Source organism: Perna viridis, chromosome 1 (assembly GCF_037379345.1).
Source record: "Perna viridis isolate PV_CMFRI_1.1 ecotype Kerala chromosome 1, ASM3737934v1, whole genome shotgun sequence".
Classification (NCBI taxonomy): Eukaryota; Metazoa; Mollusca; class Bivalvia; order Mytilida; family Mytilidae; genus Perna; species Perna viridis.
The window spans coordinates 34,290,660-34,314,896 of record NC_142445.1 but is presented as its reverse complement, the minus strand read 5'-3'; the positions used below and the strand labels follow the sequence as shown (position 1 = coordinate 34,314,896).

At 32.0% G+C, this 24,237-nt stretch overlaps 1 protein-coding gene across 1 annotated transcript in view; it reads left to right on the top strand.

The window, feature by feature from the left end:
- Positions 1-24,237, top strand: part of LOC148628476 (uncharacterized) — a 51,280-nt gene that overhangs the window by 5,495 nt on the left and 21,548 nt on the right. Inside the window, exons 3-20 of the mRNA XM_088588127.1 lie at positions 1,148-1,308; positions 2,916-3,164; positions 3,477-3,629; positions 3,809-4,007; positions 4,496-4,751; positions 6,189-6,354; positions 7,916-8,092; positions 10,670-10,819; positions 11,319-11,462; positions 12,085-12,513; positions 12,816-13,153; positions 13,503-13,685; positions 15,271-15,532; positions 16,319-16,466; positions 18,169-18,426; positions 18,804-19,067; positions 21,610-21,856; positions 23,872-24,103. Of these exons, the coding sequence (XP_088444253.1) occupies positions 1,148-1,308; positions 2,916-3,164; positions 3,477-3,629; positions 3,809-4,007; positions 4,496-4,751; positions 6,189-6,354; positions 7,916-8,092; positions 10,670-10,819; positions 11,319-11,462; positions 12,085-12,513; positions 12,816-13,153; positions 13,503-13,685; positions 15,271-15,532; positions 16,319-16,466; positions 18,169-18,426; positions 18,804-19,067; positions 21,610-21,856; positions 23,872-24,103 (4,016 nt within the window). The remainder of the gene's footprint in view (positions 1-1,147; positions 1,309-2,915; positions 3,165-3,476; positions 3,630-3,808; positions 4,008-4,495; positions 4,752-6,188; positions 6,355-7,915; positions 8,093-10,669; positions 10,820-11,318; positions 11,463-12,084; positions 12,514-12,815; positions 13,154-13,502; positions 13,686-15,270; positions 15,533-16,318; positions 16,467-18,168; positions 18,427-18,803; positions 19,068-21,609; positions 21,857-23,871; positions 24,104-24,237) is intronic.

Sequence of the window (24,237 nt, the reverse complement as noted above, 5' to 3'; positions counted from 1 at the left end):
TTTCCATAAATAAACCCTGAATACTAGTGTATATTATAATGAAAGTGTAATCAAGGGAACCAAGGTTCTAGTGGAAATCAAAAGAAAGTAATCCAGGGACAAAGACCAAATGAGCAACTCGGACTCCACTTAAAACTGGGAGCATGGACCAGGTCCGCCGGTAGGGTATGTGTCCTCTGCTTTTCTAAAAACACCCAGCTGAATTGCTCATAACAAGTCAAGTTTGGGTAGACAAATGAGCCAAGGAAAACTATGACACGATGATCAAATCAGTTTTCATGGTGCAGATGGATGCACCGTAACGATCCAAGAGTTCATGATGGCAACAATAAAAATTCTTTATTGATGACGTCAATCTTGTAGCAACATAACCATGTTCCAGAAGCCTAACTGTAAGAGTCCTAGCGCAATACAAAATGACTGTGTAGTTACAGCAAGCTCTGGCATAATGTATAAGTTGTGATATGAAAACTCCATACACAGGTGCTGAAGGGATGTTGCCACAGATGAAAGGAAAGTTGACAATGCTGAATGAAAAGTCATCATTGTAAAGTTTGGTCAATAGTTTTCCTTTACCATTGATCTCTAAGTGTAGGTCAAGATGTGAGGCTGACTTCACAGTGTCTGTAGCATCCTTTATCTCGCATTATTTTGGGTTGATGCTATGAATCAAACCCCTGAAACTAGGATTGTTTAAAATAGTATGTCATCAATATAGCGGAAACTGAGATTTAAGGATCTAGCTAAATGATGCTCTCTTTTGGATCAGATCAGCTATAAAGTCAGCTCATAAGAGTGAAGGAATAGGTCAGCAAGTAGAGGAGCACAATTTGTTCCCATTGGAATACTGACTGTTTTGAATTGTAGATGAATCTTTATTTGTATGATAGACAGTAAAACATGTTTAAACCAAACTCTGAGTAAACCAGAAGCCTGTCAAAAACTGACATCATTTATTAAATGTATTTCTTTTTCATCAACTTCAATACATTTTGAACCCGAGGAAGGTAAACCTGAAAACCTGCTGTAAACTGAACAATTTCTGTGGTCTGCAAGGGGTTCTGGTTTGGATGTACATTTTACTTTAATTTGTTGTTGTTTTTTTTTATAGTTCTTTTGCATAATGTTGGGTCAAATTTTTTTACAGGTAAAGACAAATTTGGTTATCGTGTTGGAACTGTTTATGAATACTCATATGAAGCAGAAACAAAAACTGGTATTTCTGGTGCCACTGAAGAACAAGGTGGTCTGAAAGTCACTGCAACAGCTGAAATAGAAGTTCTGACAAAATGTGAATTTCTTTTAACGGTGAGTCTGACAATCATATATTTGAAAATATTTACACCTAAAAATCAGATTGATAGAAAAATCTTGCATTATTCAAACCAGATTTTTATCTGAATTCAATTTTCACATGTTTCACATCAGGATTTTACCATTACAATATTTTTTATTACCCTGTATAATTACTTTCCTAATTACTGATTCTTTTTTGGGTACACAATGTATGTTAAATCAGGTCAAATTATTATTTGGGATTTTTGACTAATTTTAATAGCATTATATGTAATGTTATTGAAATGTCCTGATGACAGTAATGAAAGTTGGTGATTTCTCAAGCTTTTGATAAAACAAATTGGTAGGGCACAATAATGTTAAACAAATTGGCAGGGCACAATAATGTTAAACAAATATGCACAACACAATGAGCTAAAACAAATTTGCAGGACAGAATAAGGTTAAATTAAACAGATTGGCAGGCTTAAAAAGATTAAATTCATAATTAAACTTTAGTCTGCCCTGCTAACTTGTTTCACCAAAAGCTATAGGAATCCCCAACTTTAAAGGTATTTGGATAATTATGGGCTTGGGTTAAAATTACAGGCAAAAACGTACTTGTACATATAAACCGGACATTGTTTCACAAAGCTTACGTAAGACTTGCGTGCATGTAAGTCCCATTGGTTTCTTCAAGATTTTTGTGTACTTAAGTCTTACGAGTGAAAGTGTTTCAGGGGATGATCCAGGATTCAGATTAGGAGTGGTAAATATAATTGAATACCAAGGGAAATGAGGCAAGAAAAAAAAATTTTTGGTAGGGGTGAAAACCAAGATAACAGTGTACATGCAAAAATTGTTTTCCCAATTTTAGTGAAGGTGTTTGCCTGGCACACTTTTCCTTGGATTTGCACCTTCAAACAAAAACAGCACAGCCATGTTTGACCTCTTGCAAATATTTGATGATTACAGGTCAAATGAAAATATTCTGGTTGATTCAAATGAGAAACTAATTTTTTTTTTTGTTCATGTAACACATATACCTGTATTTGTAAGTTTTAGAATGTTGGTAAAAAGAAGCAATCATCTCTTCTGTCTCTAGTAGAATAAAAAGATTTCAAGTGCCTTGTTCTTGTTACAATCTCTTTCTGGAGAAAAAAAGACAAAATTGGCCTGTTAAAAACAAATTTTCTTTTATGATGTCCTGCCAGCCACTTGCAATGTAACATTCAAATAAGGCATTCACAGTGATGTTAAATAATCAAGTATTGACCATTTAATGTTGATCTTGTTTACAGTAAATAAATGCAATGATGTAAATAATATTGTTATTGTGTAACACTTTCATTAAGTGGTGGCATAGTATTACAGGGTACATGGTACAAAACAATTAATTTATAATGCAAAGTTCAAGTTTGAATAAGTGTAACTAGTTTGTATGAATTATGACACAAGTTATGTAATAAAGACTCTTTATAATTTTTTGCTCTACACATGTAAACAGAAAAAAATGTAACTCTTTTGTTAAAATCAATCCATAAACTAAACATAAACACAAAGCCTAAAAATACGAAAAAAGTTTTTGGTTGTGTAATATGATATCATTTTGGTACATGTAAATATATATTGTTTTTCAGGTGAAAAATTCTGACATTTATGGGTCCGACCCAGACTATCCCAGACAATTCAAAGTACATCCACAGAGGGGAGAGTTTCAGAAACAATTTGAACAACATCCATTGCGATTTTCCTTCCAAGATGGAGTTGTGGAAGAGTTGTGTCCTGACAGTGATGAATCAGATTGGACTCTTAACTTCAAACGTGGTATTCTTTCATCATTCCAGAACAGCATGGAGGCTCTTGATAGAGACACTGAAGTCCTGGAGGTACATTTTGAATTTAGTGACCTGAAATGACAATTTTAATACAAACAAAAATGTATATCCTTGAGATGGGCATTACTGCTCAATATAAATCAATAGTGTGATGTTAATATGAAATGAATATAGGGCATGTGTTCTTTAACTTAGTTAACTAAAACACAATTTGAATACTTTTTTAGCATTTCAGAGTTTAAGTTATACCATTTACTCACTTCATAAGCCTAAATATTTTATATTATACATAGTAGAACTGATATTTTCCTTTTCTGTCCTATGTCTTTAAATACTGCAAACTTTGCATTGATATTTTTTTAGACTGATGTAACAGGAAAATGTCCCACTGTTTACAAAATTAAACAAGAAGGATGGCAGAGTGTAAAAATAAGGAAGACCAAGGATCTTAGTAAATGTGTTAACAGACATGGTTTCCAGACTTCTGCTCAGTCCACTATTTACAGTGTTCCATCTGTAAGTGCCTTCCATTTCAAATTTGATATTTTTACATGAAAAAAAAAATAATCATCATATGTCATGAAAATTGGTGTACTGAGTATTTTTTTTTCTTTACAGACCAACAGGGCTGTGATATTAATACACCAAGAATAATATATTCCTAGAAATGTTTTTTTTTTATTATCTTTTTTCAGAGTGTCCAGTCTTTACCCTTGTTGGATACATCACATGAATGTAACCTCGAGATCAGTACACAGGGACGTGTAGAGAAATCTGTGTGCCATGAAATCCACCTCTTTAAACCATTTTCAAAAGGTGGTAATGGTGCCATTACTGAGGTCACTCAGAAATTGACCTTTGTAACAGACAAAGTCGGGGGTCAAATTGTCAGAGGTGAACAGCTTATTATAGAGATTGATAAAAAATGACACCATAAGTTAGTTTGAAAAATAAAAGGAACAATAGCAAAAAAAAAAAAAAATTGAAAAAAGCAAAATTATAAAATATGTCTTTCATATAGTTTCAAAACATTTTTCATATGTTAAGGACTAATATGTGGAAGTGTATAAATAAAATCATAAATAAAACTCTTGAAAAATGTGTATATGTATCATTTAATAAACTAGGTCTGATATACCTGGTATGTAAGCCATTTGATTTTTGAAGAAAGCATATTATAATGTGGCTACATATCCTAATCATATGTTTCCAAAATGTATCAAAACATATGTTACAATTCTTCCAATGTAAAATTTAACATTAATTATTTATGTACATCACAGTTTTGAATTGGTTTTGGTGTAATCAACATTTAAAGTATATCTCTATTAAAAAGTATATATTTCACTTTTATTTATTTTAAACAATCTTTACTCTTTAAGAACCTGTCACAATAAGATCTAGCTTGTTATACCACCATCATGATCCCGAAACCATAACTACAAACAAGAAATCAGTAGCTATTAACAAACTCAGTGAAATCTGTACCACAACCAAAGACGGTATTACTGCTGAAACACCCAGGCTTTTCTCTGAGCTGGTACATGCTCTTAAAGAATTAAGTGCTAGTGATTTGTCTGATGTCTACCAACAATCTCAAATGGATTCATTCTGTATTGACAACAGTGAAAGAGTCAAGTAAGTTAGGATTTTTCTTCTTTCTTCAGTATAAATAACAGTCCGATGTAATAATTTTGGTTTTATTATGCATAGTTATAGTAGTGATGATTGCATGGTACATTATGCACAGCTCAAAAGTAATTTTGCCTGTCAATGTATGGCATATAATTTCATATTGTTTTATAAGCATACCAACTGTTTGTACATGTACTCCTGTAGATGATTTATGTAACAATTCTAAGCAGACATTGAAGTATTTTAAAAGTTAGATCTGTTTAAGCCATACTGTGATCCGAAGCATGAAAACTATTTTCCTTGTGAGGTATGAACACTATTCAACAGGCTTGTACCATGCTTTGAAGCAATAAACAATGAAATAGTTCATTAGTTGGCATTTCTTAAGAAGAGATAGAAGATCTGAATAGTGGAATTTTAGTGTTTTAATGGTGTCATCAAAGGCAAAGTAGGTCTAGGATTCATGCTTGTCAAATTATTGATCTATTAGTCTGTGTATATGCCACACTGTAGGTTGACTTCCATATGTACCGTATTATATAATCTTGAAAATCTTACATCCTTGATCCAGAAGTTGCACACTATTGTAACAACATTTTACATTGAAGATAAGCAGGAACAAATTGTCATTTCAAGTATTATTGAAATAAATTATAGTCCTAGTGACACATGTCCAGGTATCAAACTGTTCCAATGATTTTCTTTTTATTAACTTGGACAGTAATAATAATAATAATAATAATAATAATAATAATAATAATACTTTATTTAATTTATCTTCCCTGAGGCCCTCACACAAAAACAAAAATATAAAGTTAATTTCAATGCCACAAAATGAGTACTAGTAAATAATATATAAATGCATGCCAATAAAGTTATCATTTTACATTATAGTACAGTTGAATTATTCTTTTGTCTGCTGTTCCATTATGAAGATTTTTAATTTCTCCCTAAAAAGACTTATTCCTTTTACATTTCTTATTTCATGTGGGAAGGTATTCCAATGAGATGGGCCAGAGTAAACAAAAGTATGTCTGAATAATTCTGTCTTGGGTTTGGGAATGAAAAGGTGTTTGTTTATGGCATTTGACTTCCATATGTACCATTTTATATAATCTGGAAATTCTTACATCCTTGATCCAGAAGTTGCACAGCTATTCTGACAGCATTATACATTGAAGATAAGTGGTAACAAATTGTTATTTCAAATATTATTGAAATAAGGCCAACATTGCTTGGCAGAATGAAGTACAACAAAGTAGGATTATTAACAGCAACAATATCTGTAATATGTTCCTTCTTTGATATTGCCATTTAACCCCCATTACAAAATTCAGATTGACCAAATTCTAAAATAGTTTGTTTGCTGCTGCATGTTGTTCAATTTGCTATATATCCATCGATGAAATACATTTATTTTATAAATCACTTCAATTGTAGGAAATTCTACACAGATGCTGTACCAATGATTGGTACTACTGCTGCAGTAGAACAGATTGCCCAACTCATCCTGAACAATGAAATTACTGGAAGAATGGCAGAAATATGGCTTTCATCACTGTCCTTGATACAAAACCCATCTACTGAAATGCTTGAACAGATAGCTGTAGGTTTCATTAATATCAAATATGTTGGTAGACCTAGGTTCATGAGCCTTTTTAAAGTTTTCATTTAAAGTGTCTCCAAATTGGAAAAGGCAATTAATTTTTTTGTAGGAGTCTGTTCAAATATGTATTCCTGGTCAATGATTTAAAAGTAGTTCATGAATTTGTTTTCTTAAGCAATCTTGATATCTTCGTTAGAGTTTGAATGATACTAGTATATTTAATGCAAGTTGTATAATTAACTTCATGGAATATATTTGGTCTTCCCTGGATTGAATCTTTGTCAAACTATACTTATCAAATTATTTTGTTACAGTTAGCATTATAAATTTACAACAAGTTGTATAGTTAACTTTAGGAACTATAGTTGGGTATCCCTTGATTTAATCTCTCCAGTTGTGTAATATCTATTTTGACAGATTTGATTTGGATTTAACTTGATTATAGATCGAATTAGTGTTCAGTAATTTTGTTGTTATCCTAGCTTAAGCTTATTTATTGTCAATGGTTCAGTTAACTACCTAAGGAATTCATCAGTTGATTGTCATATAATCAAGGGGAGACCAACTTTATTCCCTGAAGTGAACTATACTTCTTGCTGTAATTTAAATCTGAAAATGTATCTTATTATGTATCATAATATTGTTGGGGATATTTTTTTTGTGTTCGACTGGACCGTAGGACAAGATAAATTAGTTTGGTGAAATACAATGTCAATGTGATTCCATGACATTACAAACTTGTATTGTAATAGGTACCAGTACAGTACTTAAATACAATTAACCTTTTTTCCATGCTAAAAATATGATTTCAGATAGCTTTAGATTTTTTTTTAATTTGGTGTTACATTTTTGTGTTTACAAAATATAAATGTTATAAAATATTTTGCTTTCCTATGATATACATTTTTATTACCTAATTATAAGGTTTTATCTTGTTTATTAAATATATACACAAATTTTTCTATATTTTCAAAATTTATTCAGGACAGGGCGATCTATTGCACTGTCAATGTACTCCTTCAGGAGTCTATTGCACTGACCCCATAATGACCTTTATCTAAGCCTTTTCATTGGTTGAACTTTTTTTAAGCACTTCATTGAAATGGAATTTACACACAAAAAACTCGTGTGTAAAAATGTAGATGTGACTCTCATCTGCCAATTTGTAAACATGGAGCCGTCAATTTCCTATTCCTGGTCGAATGGTTGTCTCTTTGACATATTCCCCATTTCCATTCTTTGTTATATCTCATAGGCAAATTAGGTAATAAAACAGTTATTAAATGGGTTGGATGCAATAGACCAGAACATTTGTCCTTTGGCCTCGTGCAATAGAACACTTGATCATTCTCAGTACCTCAGGACAAATATTCTGGTCTATTGCATCCAACCCATTTAATAACTGTATAATATAATGGCTATTATTTCAAGAGACAAAGCCAATTTTATAATTATATTCAAATCCCAATTAAAACTTGGGTAATTAGTGTTCTAGATAAATTGACTTTAGCTGAACATATCAGAGTTATACATGTACTACAAGTAGTATTTAACACTATAGAAACTGATTGACCTGCCTGAAGGAATCAAAGTCTACTTGCCAGCCTCAGTAATGGTTAACACCTTTTGTAAGAATACTCAGTCATGTGAAAGTGTATCAGAAATCCAGACAATCCTTAACAAACTGAAGAGGGCTGTAGGAAGTGGATGTATTGTCACAGATACTAACTATTTAGAGGTTTGTAGTGACTTTGATAATCATTGTTAAAACAAACCTTTTAATGTTTTAAAATGCACCGGTACATGTATTAGTTGTCTCAATGTTGCTAAATTATATGTTGTGTTATGACTATAACAAAAAAATAGTGGTACAGTTTACTATTGAAAGGTTCCACAGACAGTTACTGTTAGTTTTTACATGAGGAATTCACAAAAGAAATTACAACTACATGTATTGTGAGATGGATAAACCAGATTCTATGCAACAAAACTTAAACAATTTCTTGATTCTGAGAGATAAGTCTTAACTGTTAGTGACTTTAAATGATCCAAGAATGGAGTTACTTAGAAACTTGGTTATATTCTCAGACTTATTTTTTAATTATTATTTTGCCAACACTGTACTGTGTCAGTAAAAAAAATCCCCTTGAATAAATTAAAGAGTGGTGGATCCAGGGGATGGCTCAGAACCCCCTTTTGTTGGAAAACTTTGTTTATTCATGAGAACTTTGGGCAAAATTTAGCAAATACTTACCTGTTTACCGGATCAGGACAAAAGCCTCCTAGACAAAAGCCCCCCATGAGAAATTATTTTATCAATTATGAATAATATTTCTACTAATACTGAAAGTGCTTCAATAATTAAATTGTTAACATTTTAACTTTTTGTTTTTGTTTCTTTTTAAGACAATATTTTGTCAATAGAATGATAACAGTTGTCAAATATACACTCTTTAAAAAGGAAAAATATCTTAAAACAGTCATTTTGTTTTCTTTTTAAAATGTGTATTACTGGCAGCTTTTCTCATTTCATTGATGAAATATATATACAATATAGGTACATTGTCGAAAATTATTGAAGATATGTGATGAGGTGACGGAACGATTAGAAAATGCAAGGCTCTGCCGAGATTTTTCCCCCATTCCAGGCCGAATACACATATCTTCAATAATTTTCGACAATGTATCTATATTGTTTTTATCCTGTTATATTAATAATTTTGTGCGTGTGTACATTTTTAAAATAAAATTTTAAAATGCATATTCCCTGAGGAGCCCCGATCGTTAAACCGGAAGGAAAAAATTAATACGCATGGCATTTGACTCAGTAAACATTGAAATTTAATCAGCACCATATAATTTGTCAAAGCTGTTTGAAGAAAATAAGCAATGTATTAAAATTTATTTAATTCCAAGAGACAAATAAGTAAAATGAACAATAAATACAAATATTTTAAATGTTGTAAAGTCGATTTTAAGAACATTAAGGTTTTGAATTTCGTGAGGAATGTGGAAGCTGACTTGTTTCTGTTTGGTATATGGCAGTAGATTTCAGGGGTGAAATTTGTGCACAGGTTTCTTTGGGATTTGAAATATTTGTTTGAGATTTTTGAAGAAGAGGAGGCAGTTGTATGGGCAGATCTATAATGTAGTGTTCCTCTGATTCATTATCTTGGGGTTTAGGCAGTAATAAATCCAAGAGCAGTTTCCTGGTCATTTGTCTCTGCAAGAGTTTTATCATATTGTAATGCTTCAATTTCTTTAAGTGGGGACCAGTTTATGTTAAATTGTGACGGACACTCTGGCTCCAAGTCAGACATGACTGAAATGACAGGGGAAGTCGTCTGCAAACTGATAATGAATCAAATCTGAACGAGATTTGGGATTTGCCATATATATAATGGTGAAAAAAATACAAACAAAATCATTATTTGGTTTACATAAAATCTTTTATTTCATTCAGCTAAAAAAGGTGAAAACGAAACAAAACAGCGAAAAAAAGATTAACCGGATACGCAATCTCAATTTGTTTATATCGTATCTATGGTGGCGGCCATGATTAATTTATGCATACCAGAAAAAAGTAGTTCCGCCGATCTCGTGAGTTGGAGGAGCCAGAAAGTTGATAACCTGCTAATGTACGGATACAGCAAAAAAAATAACCGTATACCTTTATTCGTTTAACAAATAACCTCATTGCAGGATAAAAAATGAATATACCCTTGAAAAAAAAATACACAGAAATTGAACCACAACAAAAACTTCCTAAAAGTACTAAATAGAATTTAAAAATTACACACAGGAAAAAAAAGACCAAAAAAATGCAATACCAATATTACAGTAACACACAACAAAAGAAAAAAAAATACACACAAAAATAAACAAAATATAAATACATATTTTTACATTAACATTAAGCTTATTATAGGATGGGGGCATTTGTCGGGTGGTGTGGGTAAGTCCTAGACCCCCTGTTTGCACTCCCACATTAGGGATAGACATTCATAAAATAAATGAAAAATTCATTGAAATGTAAGATTATGGGAGGTTTTAAGGAAAAATTACTACATTTTCTGTGAAAAATACAAAAAAATTAAATTTTTATATAAAAAATTTGCTTCTATATAAAATATCCCACATTGATAAAGTGATGACATTTTTTTCTGTATTGAGGCATTTTAAAGATATACCTGTGTATGAAAAAAAACCACAGGTTTCATTGATGTAAAAGTGTGGGTAAGTACATAATGTGCATGATAATCCTTTTAAACTGAGCTGTTCAGATGTCTATTGTATTATCAAATCATTTCCTCAGGTATTGACTGCACTGAGAGCCATTGGAAACATTGAACAATCCAGCAAAGTGGTTCCTGTAGTTTCTGACTGTATAAGAAAGAAAGAAAATGAAGATGAAATCCGTATTGCAGCTATTGAAGCCTACAGAAGAATGTCTTGTTCTGTTGATGTAATTATCCTGGTATCACTGATATAAAATCTTGTGATTAATTTAATGGAAGAAAATCAGTTCATTTAAAAATAGTTTTTAGGTACATTTTTGAGTATTTTGAAAAGTATTTATGCAATTTAGAAGTATTTTGTAATTTTTGGTCTTATGTCATGCAAAAAATAGAAGGATTTTTGTTACGTGAATAAGAAGGGAAACATTTTTGTTCTTTGAGTTTCTGTGCAATTAAGTGGAATCCACTGTATAATCAAGTCTAAGCTACACCCCAACTCTAGAATTGATGTGAGGTTGCAAATTTGCAATGGTCACTTCCTCAGTAGGATTCGAACCCTTTCTTTTCTATGACATCCATGGCAACACCACCTGCACTAAGTCCAACGCTCTAGACCACTTGGCCAACTAAGCTATAAAATATAGCTTTTGTTAATGAAACTTCCTTGTAAGTAAATCTAGAGTACAAACATAAGCACACAATGTAAATATTTATTTACAATTACAGAGAAATAACTTACTGGAGTTATTCAAGGACACTAAAGAAGACTCTGAACTTAGAATTGTAGCTTACATCCAGATTATGAAATGTCCATCTGAGAGTATCATTCCTCAAATCAAGGAGGCTTTAGGCAAGGAAGAAGTTAATCAGGTAACTATAATTTCAAACAAATCTTTCGTGAAACTGAGGGTCACAAAACATTTTGCAATAGATGGTGTATGGTACCAGAGTTTATTTAACCTTCTTTGAGACATAGATAGGTACCAGAGTTTATTTAACCTTCTTTGAGACATAGATAGGTACCAGGTACTTGCATTTGACCAAAAAAAAAATAGAAAACTATTTGTTATAAAGTACTTTCCATATCACCAAAGAGCATATTTTCTAGACAACATTTTGAAAATTAACTGTAGAATATCAACATGCTATTTTCTATATGTTGAATCAATGGGGGCCTTATAATGTTCCCACAAAACTTGTTTGAACATATTGAGATATGTAAAATGTATTATTATATTTGCATTTTTGTTATCCTAACTAGAATGCAGTTTTCTGGATACACTGAAATTGATGTTTTTTTTTGGATAAAAAAATGTAAATTTATGGAATAGCTGCTTTAACTTTGCATGATATGGTTTTTAACTATTAATAAACAAATTATTTTACAAGAGAAAGGAGCAGTAAATAACTTCTTTATATCTTTTGTCATTTGTCTAACAATTTACATTTTGAATGTTTTAAACTAAACATGTTTACATTCAAACAATTAAAGGTTGGAAGCTTTGTTTGGACCCATCTTACTAACTTAATGGAAACTTCTATGGTGAACAAACAATCCATTCAGGAAATCCTTGAGGATGAGACACTGAAAAAAGAATTTGACCTTGACAAGAGGAAGTTCTCAAGAAATTATGAATGGTCATATTTCTCTGAGACTATGAATGCTGGTGCTGGACTGGAGAGCAACATCATTTTCTCCCAACAGTCTTTTGTGCCAAGATCTGCTATGGTTAACTTGACCATTGACCTCTTTGGTCATTCTGTTAACTTGTTTGAGATTGGAGGACGTGTGGAAGGCTTAGAGAAAATTCTCATGGAAAACTTTGCCAAAAACCAGTTTGGAGCCAAACAAGACATGACTCCAGAGCAGAAACAGAGTAGAGATGTTGATTTCAACAAAGTTGAGAGATTAAGTGAAAAAGTGGGTACCATGAGTACATAATGGAATAAAAATAATCAGAAAGTATGCCTGGAGAAAAAAAAAACATACTTCAAAAAACAAATACATGTTCTGTATGTTGTAGCTGTAACATTTTAGGGTTTTGTATTTCAGAGTATGACCATTTTTAAGTCTTAATGCTATGTTCTTTAGTGCAGCTATATGTAAAAGAGGAGATTTTATCACCACAAATGTTTGAAAGTTTTTTTTATAATTTTCTAACCATTTCATATGTTTTGATCTTCAATAAAATTTTGGTTTATGTTTTTGTTCATCATTTTTAGCTTGGAAAGACTGAACAGGAAATGAAAGGTGCAGTTTTTGTAAGAATGTTTGGAAATGAAATCACCTACTACAACACTAAACAATCATCAGGTAATTCTGTAAACCAAAAGAAATTCAACTTCTTGGAAATGTTCATGAACCTTGCTAATAATCATCAGTTTTCACAAAAAATGTCCAAGGTACTCCTTGATAGTTCTATCATCACACCAACTGTTACTGGATTACCATTGAACCTGAAAGTTACTGCCACATCTACTGTTGACATGAATGCAAGTGGTAAAATGGATCTGAGAAGTCCATCCAGGAAAGTTGTAATGGAAGGATCTATTTCTCCAAGGTACGATATATTACATGTATTGCAAGATATTTTATTTAAGTCTTTGAATATCTTAACTTTAAATTAGTGTTTCAAGTTTGTATAATATTGGAATTATGTTGATGAAACATTACCTATGAAATGAAGAACAATTTCTTATAAAACTGCCCAAGGCTAATGAATGCTACATAAAGCTACTTAAGCATACAAAATAATCCCTGCAAAGTTGAATTTAACACTATGTAACACTTGTCATATTTTTAAACAACAAAAATTGATACCTCCAAATATGCTCACTTGACAGAATTCGCAAATAATTAGCAACCACAAAAATTAGTATGTTTGCAGTTATCAAATTTTTCTACTTTAGTGGAGCTGTGGATGTATCCTCAGTTATGAGTGTAGATGCCTTTGTAACCAAGAGTGGACTGAGAATGGTATCCAATTTCCACAGCAGTACTTCAGTCAGTGCCAAGTTTGAACTGGACAAAAAACAAGAACTTACAATGGAATTTAGCATTCCTAAGGAAAGATCAGAAATTGTCAATGCCAAGTAAGTGATTTATTTACAATAAGATGCCTGATTGTGTGTGATTTACGGTCTTAGATTATATTGATACCTTAATGTAAAACTATGGGCTTAATTTAGTTGCAAACTTCATGTGGAAGAGTGGAAAGACAGTAAAAAATGAAATGGATGATCCTTTTTAGCTCACCTGGTCGTAGGCCAAGTGAGCTTATGCCATCACTTAATGTCCGTTGTTGTCATTGTCGTTGTGGACAAACTTAAAAAAATGTTCTTCTCTAAAACTACTGGACTGACAGGTTTTAAACTTGGCATTATAGTTCCTTAGGATGTTCAGCACAAAATGACCGTTAGGATTTTTGATCCGTGAAAAAACATGGCCGCTGTTCAGAGGTCAGATTGCATTTTTTTGCAAATAACTCAAAAACCGTTGCCTTTAGCAAATTTCTGGCTGGGTAAAATTGTTAAGCATCATGAGAAGGACCTATGCCGAAATTTTCAAAACCATTCATTTTTGTTTTTTTTTCACATGTTCAATTTTGAAAATCTTCTTTTCTAAAACAATTTAAGATAATTGAATGAAAATAAGCATAATAGTTCTCTAGTGTATTGTGCTCAAAATGACTGATGTGATTTTTAATCTGTGAATAGATATGGCTGCCTATACTAAAAATGAAACTTAGGGGTCATAAAACAGGTTTTTGAAAAAAATTCAAAAATTGTTGCCTTGAGCAAAATTCTAGTTCAGGTCATGAAAATGCTATGAATAATTTTAGTTGATTTTAACTTAGCCTGTCTCGTTCCTCAAGTTTTTCAATAGCAAATGGTTAACCAGGTGAGCGATTCAGGCTCTCTTGAGCCTCTAGTTATTTTTTTATTTTTTAAAGAAACAAGTTTAATCTACTATGTTTCTTTATGTTTAATGAAGGAAAATAGTAAACGTTGTAGTGGAGTGTTTTTGTTTGTTCTTATGTTAAGTATTTTTTACCTTTTTGCTTTGATTATTGCTTGGAAACAATATTATTAAGCTATTTTTATTGGTTGAAACATGGTTATGTGGAATTTATTTAAGAATTGGCTATGATAAAAATTTTGTCTCTTGTAAAATAACAAATTTTCCATGTGCATATTTTGTTTATTGCACTTCGTGCAACATATTTTTATCTTTAAACATGAAAAAGTAGCTCTGAATTGAACTGAATAGGGGCATGTCAATATTTTTTTTATCCATTGAGATACAACAGAATTATTTTAACCAATCAGATTACAGTATTTATCTCAAAGTAATTTATTAATGCATGTTAAAATATTAAAAATGTTAAGAGGACATTATCTCATGACAATGCCCTCTGCAGATTCTTCATTGAAATAAACACAAAATTTGCTAATGTATTGGGCATAATCGATAAATTGAATGCCCATCGGAAGTGCTATTTATTTCAAAATTGATAATGCCCTTGTCTGCAGGTCGAGGCATAATCAACATGTTAGGATAAAATCACTGTCCCATGGGCAGTCAATTTATCATGATAATGCCCTCTATATAAGCAACTTGCAATTTTACCTTTACTCATACTGAATTATGATAGGCCAATGTTTTATTTCGTTTTAGGTCACAATTCTTCATTGTTCATGGTGGAGAAGAACATGAACAGAGAATGATAACTAAAAACAGAACCACAAGACGATCATGCTCAGGAGCCACTATCGCCCGTGTGACTGGTGTAGAATTCTGCCTTGATATGTCACTCCCAGGAGATGTTAAGGATGCTGATGCTCCACATTTCCCTCTGACAGGACCTGCTAAGTTTGCATTGGAAGTACTCAAGAGAGACACACATACCAGCTACAAATATGAATTTAAGATAATTAATGTATGTCTTGACTTTTGTTGGTCTCTTTGTTTGATAATTTAGATAATGTCACATCTTTTTTACATTTTGCCTTTAAGGAAGAAGTAAAGAGATTCAGTAAAGCAAAATATAATTTCTATTTAAAAACTTTTTTCTATATGCTGATGACTCTTAAAGGAAAATGTATTTGTCCAAAGATGATATCATTAATAATCCAATGGTATAATAACTTGTCTGGAGTGCATTATACAGTTTCTGGTAGTATGTCATACAGTTTTGTACACAAAAGTGTTCAGGTCTATTTTGTAAAATTAAAAAATAAAAAGTTGAAATTTGGTAGAAATATTGCTTTTATGAACTAAAACATTTCAGCATAGACAAATTTAATAAATGCGATGGTAAACAAGTATAATTAAAATGCAGAAAAATATCCAGAATAATTCAGAATGTTGCTGCATTTGGTCTCTTACCTCAGCATCAACTGAGGTTTTGTTATTTTTGCATTTTCAAACCTCCTTCATGTGAACTTACTTTCTGATATAGTTTCAAGTGCCTGATATTTCATTAAGCATAGTATTTTGTAATAAGTGTTGTAAGTCACTCTAAAATTTTACTAGAACCTCAGTACTGTTTTTCGTTATTGATATGGTACTGATTTGATGTTTATAGAAGTGCTCTAACAGTAAATTGCTATCCAAATAAAGTCTAATGCAGATTGCATGTTTATGTGGGAAGAATGAAAGCCCAATTTCTGCACACATTTACCCATTCAACTGTCTTACAGTTTAACTTTTTTTTTTATTGCAGGACAAGAAAAAGACACATATAATGATGATGTATGACACACCAGGATCGAAAATCCAGCGTAGAACAGGGTTCGGTTTAGAGGTCAATCACCATAGCAAGACAATGGAAATGAGCCTAACATCACCATGGAAAACTGCCAAAGTTGAAGGTGTTTTGATTAAAATTTGAATACTTAATTTGAAAAGGAATGATTTTAATGACTTTTAACCAAGTTTATTTACTCAGAATGTATTGTTGTTAATGTATTAGCAGCTCTTTCCATATTCCTGGGTCAGTCAAACACAATTTAAAATCTACAATTTTAATGAATTTTCCATTAGTAAGTCATAATCCTTTTTAGCTCACCTTGCCTGAAGGGCCACTTGAGCTGATGCCATCACTTGGTGTCTGTCACTGTCTCCTTCATCTTTTGTCTGTATTCATCTTTTACAATTTAAAAAAAAAATCTTCTCCTCTGACACTACTAGACCAAACAGAACCAAACTTGGAATGAATGTATCTTAGGATAGAACTGGTGTTGGGATTTTTTATCCATCGAAAAACATGGCTGCCATTCCTTTAAAAATAACATAGGGGTCATACAGTAGTTTTTTGCATATATTTCCTTGACTGTTAGGTTTAACCAAATTCTGACACATTTAATGGTTTAGCAAGATGAATTTTGACATGGGCAAAAGTTTTCAGCATGTTGAGATCTTTGTGTGGTTAAATATTAATTTGAATTTGATAAGCCTTGTTGGAGTTAATGCCCTTATACAATGTTTCTTTTTGCTATTTTTAATGTTATTACTTTCAAAAATTTTCTCCTCAGAAAGTACTGAATTCAATGGAAGTTGATCTGATTGTTCTATAGGTATGAGGAAATTTTATTCAAGAAAAAACATGGCCGCTTTTACAAAATTAGATTGTGGCTTATCAAGCCAGGTGAGTGATTCAGGTTCTATATAGCCTCTAGATAGCTCACCTGGACCAAAGGTTCCAGTGAGCTTATGCCACCACTTTGCATCTCTCTTCCTTCGTCTGTTGTCCACATTAGTTTGTCTGTCTGTTAACTTTTTACATTCTTCTCTAGTACATGGAAATCCCTTGATCAATTTTAACCAAACTTGACAGAAATGATGTATGCAAGAGCTCCTTCAAAAATTCACTTTATGGTCCATTTGATAAAGCATGATGTCCTCTAGAGGCTGTTTAAGCTTCTGATTCTGATCAACTCCTCTGAAACCACAGTTGCTAATGTTTTGAAAATAGAAAATGACTTCAGTGCCTTCTACAAATGATCTAACATGGCACAAGTGACCAAACTTTAACATGCAGTTAAATTTTGTTTCTGCTTGATTAAACACAATGGCCATCAGGGGATATATAAGCTTTTGATTGGCCAATTTTTCTGAAACCACAGATGCCAATGTTTTGAAACTTGATAGGTTTAATGTCCTCAATGCCCCCTCTACAAACAATTTATTATTTTTGTGGCTCAGGTGGCTAAGGGGTTGAAACCCTTTGGGGAAACACATTTTGGCTTATATTTCTACTTGGCTCAGGTAGTTCAGTGGATGATAGGAATGATGTAAGTTAACTTTTTGTTTAATGTTTCAAATTTTCCAGGTGAATGATTCGGGCTCTTCAGAACTTCTAGTTACTAATTCAAAACTTACCAAATTTATACCCGCCTTCTTTAAAAAGTAGTTTTGTGATCTTTTATGTTTTGAAAATCAGTATTTGTATTTTCCATATTTTGCAAATACATTTATCAACATATTTACCCAAAATATACACTTTACACAATTTTGAAAATGGTACCACTTTTAATAATTCCTAAATTGAGATATTGAAATTTCATTTCCCAGGGAATCTTAAAACCACAAAAAGAAAGAAGACAGCTACTGGAGTTGTAACAGTCGATTCAAAAAAACTTTATCAGGCTGAAGGATCAGTGCAAATCTCTGAGAGTAAATCCCAGAAGACATACAAACCAAAAATTGAGATAATAAGACCTGAAGCTGACCCTATTGTCTTTGGAGGTGATGTCATATACAGGCCTGGAAAAGTCATGACCTCTAAACTGGTTCTTACTGGTGCTTTGGAAAAACCAGCTTCTCTTGACTGTAAGTAAATCAGATGCAACAGTTTCAAGTACTGAAATTACATTGTTTTTTTAATGTAAATGTCTTACTGACTATTGCTACTACATGTGTTTACAATTTTATCCAGAATATTAGAAAACTTGAAATTGTGATTTGATTTGTCCAGATACAAAGGCTCAGGCATTTACAATAAAAAGGGTAGATTTAGCAAAACATATACATATATTAACAATTGTCAATATTGTGTAGATTCTGTATAGATTAAAAAAGAATGCAACATCATTATAACCAACAAATAGTAGCAAAACATGCTAATTGCTGATTTACTACAACTAGTTATACACGTACCTATTTTTTCTGAAAGTTTGATGTATTACACTTTACTAAAATATTTTCAGTGAATGTCAGATTCACAAGAGGACAGTATGGCTTCACAGGATCTCTACTATTTAACAAAGACCAGAAATATAGAGCTGACATGGACTTCGAGATGAGTGGGAAAGGAAAAAGAACAGTCTACACTCCTAGAATCATTCTCTCCAGTCCTGACAAAGAGTACATCAACTTTTTTGGAAAAGTAACATACCTGACCAATAAAGGAAAGGTTCTACGATATGATCTTAAACTTGACAAGGTTTTCAGTAAAGCAATGAAGCTCAAAGGTAAGATAAAGTCTTAAAATCAAAGACAATGAATACGTCTACAGTGTGTTGACCATCACTTCTGACCTTATTGAACTGGAATAGCCCAAGGTAAATACCACTTTAGCTAAATAAATTCATCTATTGAATTTGTAACAACGGAGCTTAAAATCTGTGGTCATTTAAATAGACACCTTATCTTGTGAAGTTAAACTGCTATCAGAAATTTTTCATTTACATGGAAAGAGTTACAGTAGGTGATCAATGGAGTGTGATAGAATAAAAAACTCCTGTACTGATGAAATCAGTGTTCAAATAGCAGTATTCTATACCCATTTGAGGAAAAATTAAAGTCATGACACACTCTGGAAAATTTGACCAGCCTGTTGCAAATTTTGTAATTTTTATACAGTTGCAAAAAAACATTTATCTGTTGAATAAAAGTATCACCCTGTCCATGTCATTCTCATTGTGGTTGGCATCCATTAACTTCAGTTTATTTAAGATAATTTGAGTAAAACTTATCTGATCTTTCTGAAATTTTTACGCATTGTTCTTAGGGACATGGCAGAGGGCCCTATAGCTTTTAAAGGTTTTTGCCCCACCCCTATTGGAAATAAGGGGCTTAAAGTGGAAAAATGGGTGCTATCATTAGAATTGATAGGAAGAGCTTATTATTGGTCTGATTTTTATGATTCAGATGTCAATCTGTTTTTTTTTTTTAAATTCTGTTATAAAAATTATTTTACAGGAAAGGCTTATCCTTTACTGTTTAGGAGTGAAAGGGGTACAAGATTAGGCCATGCCCGATAAAAATCAACTTTTTAATTTTTGGTCTGATTTCAGAATTTTTTTTATTGGATTCTTTTTGAAAATTTCTGTCTGTGTTTTTCAGATGTATTTCAGATATCTCTTACAGTTTCGAGTTATAAGGGGTCAAAGGGGCAACACCCTCCAAAAAAAATCAACTTTTTAATTTTTGGTCTGATTTCAAAAATGTTTTTATTGGATTCCTTATAAAAATCCTGCCTGCATTTTTCTTTCAAATTCCTGATATCTCTATAGTTTTTGAGTTATAATGGGTGAAAGGGACTACATCCCACAAAATCGTCTTTTTTGTTTGATCTGATTTTGAAAATTTATGATTGAATTTCATATTTTGTACTATATTGTGTCCAAACCAGTCGATGTGTCCATAATGAATTGTAAGACCCTTCTCTTAATTGTGTCAGAAAATAGTATTGTGTCCATTTTTGCCTCAACTGTTCAGGATTCAACCATTGCTGTCATGTCATTTTGTGCTTGGTGAAGTTCTTAATTATTTTTATATAATTAAAGAAGTGTTTAGATTTTTTTTTCACATTGGCTGGTGCACATTTTAAAAATATTTTTAGTCCCCTACTGGTGACTTTTGGTGTAGGGAACTTAATCTGTCCATCAATCTGGCAAATCAGTTTTCTGCCCTTTTTTCATCATGCTTGCAGATATTTATTTGATATTTGGTACTATACTTTACCATGTTAAATTACAGAGCAAATTCTAATATTGTTTTAGTCCATTCATTTTTGTTGTTGCTGAATTATGGCCCTTGGACTTAGAAAATTCATGCAATAACTCAGTTTTTGCACTTTTTTCATCTTGCTCGCAGATCTTTGTTAATTTATATACTGCTTAACCATAGCAAGTCACATATCAAGTTTGAATATTGATGTGGTCCACTGATTTTTTTTGCGGAGTTATGGCCTTTGAAAATTCATGCTTTCTTGTTTGCAAATTTTGAATGAAGTTTGCATTCTGTTCTCTTCAACAGAAATTTCTTCCAGCAGGAGACTGTTTTGCAATGCAATGCTCTCAGAATGATTGTTGTGTTTTATCATTGTTATTTCAGTAGATTTGATCAGAAGTTAGTCCAAGTCTTTGTATAGTTTTAGTATGAACATGTCCTAAAGTAATAAAAAATATACAAATATTTTTCAGCTTTTATCATTTACCATTAAGTTAATGTTATTCAACTTTCAAAGTTATGAGGGTCTCTGAAGTTGACGACCACCAAGTTTTTTTTCCTGTAGGTAAAAATCTCAAACCTTATTGGAAATATCTCCTACTTTTAACTATTCAAGGTGTGTATTTAAATGACCACAGAGTTTAAGTTCCATTGATAATAGTTCAATAGATGAATTCATTTAGCAAAACTGGGATTTACCTTGGGCTATTCCAGTTCAATAAGGCCATAGGTCACAGTCAATTCACTGTAAAATGAGTTGAGTGTTATTCTAAGCATTAGAAAAGGATTTTCATCAGATCATTTCTTTATTCCACTAGTTTGCTTGTTTGAGTTTCAGAAATCATGCTTGTTACACACTTACTTAGCAGAATAATTCTAACAAGATTTAAAATGAAACTATCATTGCCTTGCCTGAATAACAAGTAGAAAGCAGAAATCTCAAAACTGGCATGCTTTAAATCCAATATGTTTTTACAAAAAATGTGTGCCCATAACTTTGTAAAAAGACCAAGGGAAATATTTTCAGTGCACTTTTTTATTTTTATTTTTCTATTAAAGGTGAATCAATTCTTCTTGCCAAAGGAAAGAGAATGATATACAAAGGCAAAGTTTACTTAAATGGTCCACAGAAAATCTCAACCACAATAAGATATCTTTTTGACAAGAAACTTCGCTCAATATCAACATCTGTCAAATTAGACTACAACTTCCAAAAATTTGTCAAGTCTTTAAAAGATAGCATCCAGTACAGCTCCAAACTCCAGAAAAAAAGTGTGAAGAGAATGCAGCTTGTCACTTTCAAATCGTAAGTTTTGAATGATTTTATAACTAATGCTTGCATTAGTGACCTAAACTATCATAGTCCTTATAGCCAGAGCTGGTATCATTGGTAGAATTAAACATGATAACAACTGCTATAGTAAAACATGCTTGAACTCTTTATGATTTGTTCTGTTGAAACACTTTAGGCTTACCTTTCGGTTTACTTACATGTAAGTTTAAAATGTAGGAAACGAAACTAATGCAGAGGGTTTTCAGAGGGTACAGCACATTGCCATGACTTATCAAAAAATTTCTAACTAAATACCCTACTTTTTTTTACAAGTAAGTACAGTAAATTGATCAGTACCACACATGTGCATTTATGTGTATACATATGTACAATTTTCAGGAAGATATAGAGCTTTAACAGACTTCTAAAAGAAAATTTGGTCTGTCAACATGGAAAAATATATATTTGTACATTAAATCATGCCAATTCATGGCTATTATACAAAAATTACATGTACATGTACAGAATTGAGAAATGGATTGGACTTTGAAAGTGCAGATCCAGTTACAGAACTAAATATACTTCTTAATTGATAGAGGAAGGCAACATTCAGTATAGATCATCTATGAATAAGACATTTTGATGGTATTATCAGTCTTTAATATGTTCTGAGGTAGCTTTCATTAACTACTAATGTTCTTTAATTATATATCGCTTTTTGTCTATATGTTATATGTTGAGGTATACCTTGACGTAGAATTGGATATATTATGGATATATTACCATAATGCGATGTACTGCATATTTTCAGAAATTTATGTTTAGGCCAAAATTGTTTAAATGATGGTTTTGGACTTTTTTTTGGCATTTTTCAGTTAATCTTGGTCTGATGCATTGTCCCGAATTCTCCTCAATGAATTGCAAGATTGTTATGAAACTCAAAAGAGTGTTAGATTACTATATTGGGATGTGCATTTTGCCAGGAATTTATGTTTACAGTAATATTTGTTATTGTGTTGTCAAGAACAAAAAATAGTATTGATTTCTGTTTGGAGTTTGGTGTTTTAGAATGGCAGCAAAATTGCATGTCAAAAATGCTTAGTCTATCCCCATGACATTAAATCCAATATGAATATTGTGTCCACATTGGTCCCCAAATGCACAGGGTTCAACAGGTTGCTGGGTAGTAGTCCCGTTAGGGCAATGTCTAGTTAAGGTTTAGTTCAGTAAGGTTTTACTGCAGATAATAAGTTCTTCATTTTTCAAAACATTCTTTTATATATACATTTCTTTATTAGATATTCCTATTCAGGATTTAGTCTAGAAAAGTTCGACTTACTTTGAAGTTTTTCGTTTTTCAAAACATCGCTTACTTATTTTTTGTGTGTACCTTGTATTTGTACTAGTTATAGAATAAAACTTATTAAAAACTGTGTGACAAATTGAAACAAAGTGCAGCTTAAGAAAATTGAGCAGAAAGACCAAATCATTGTTTAGTGCATTAAAAGACCTGCAATAACAAAACAACTCGGCTTGAACTTACATGACAAATGATACTAATTTGGAATTTCTGATATATCTTGGTTTATGTCTATTTATATTTTATACTACATCAAAAGTTTATGGTGATCTCATTTTCATGTTTTGGCATTTGTTTTCTTGTCAATCCAGTATAAGTAAACATCAAATTTCAAATGTTCTTTGCAATATTCACAATGTGGCAGAAACCCATACTGTGTCATTTTATCACAATCAAAATTCAGAGATGTATCCAGCTTGGATGTAGTGTCCATACCTGCCCCAATTGTTTAGTGCTTAAACTCTGCAGTTTTATCAAGCCTAACCCATAAAACATTTTATTCATTAAAAGATTGGAATTCCAAATAATGATGAGCTGCATGTAAAGAAAAAGTCTGAGGGAGAAATTGTTTGTAGAGATTAGAATAGCACTACATAGTTTTCATACACTTTTGTTTCATTAGGTCTTTAATGTGGCTTAGAATGTTCATTCAAGGAAATGTATTTAATTCTTGTCTCTCTGTTTGCAGAAATCTCAAATCAGCTAGATTTTCTGAGTACAATAACAAAATTGCTCTAAAGGTTGACCATCGTCCTAATTCTAAAGTGGATGCTGATTTGACTGTTGATTATGGAAGAACATTCATGTCAGAGGTCAACAAACAAAGGATGTCCATTTTGTCTTCCACTAAATATAACATCAATGAGAAGAGAGGATCTGGTGTTGTCAATTACAATGTTACATTCAGACTTCCAGCTGAGGTCAGCATTTAACGCTTTCTTTGGGGAAAAAATCTATCAAATTGTTCTAAATATAAAGCTTTGTCTTCAATGCATAGAGATTAAAGTATTGATAACACATATATATTACTTAATAGTTTTTATGCAGTTCTTAG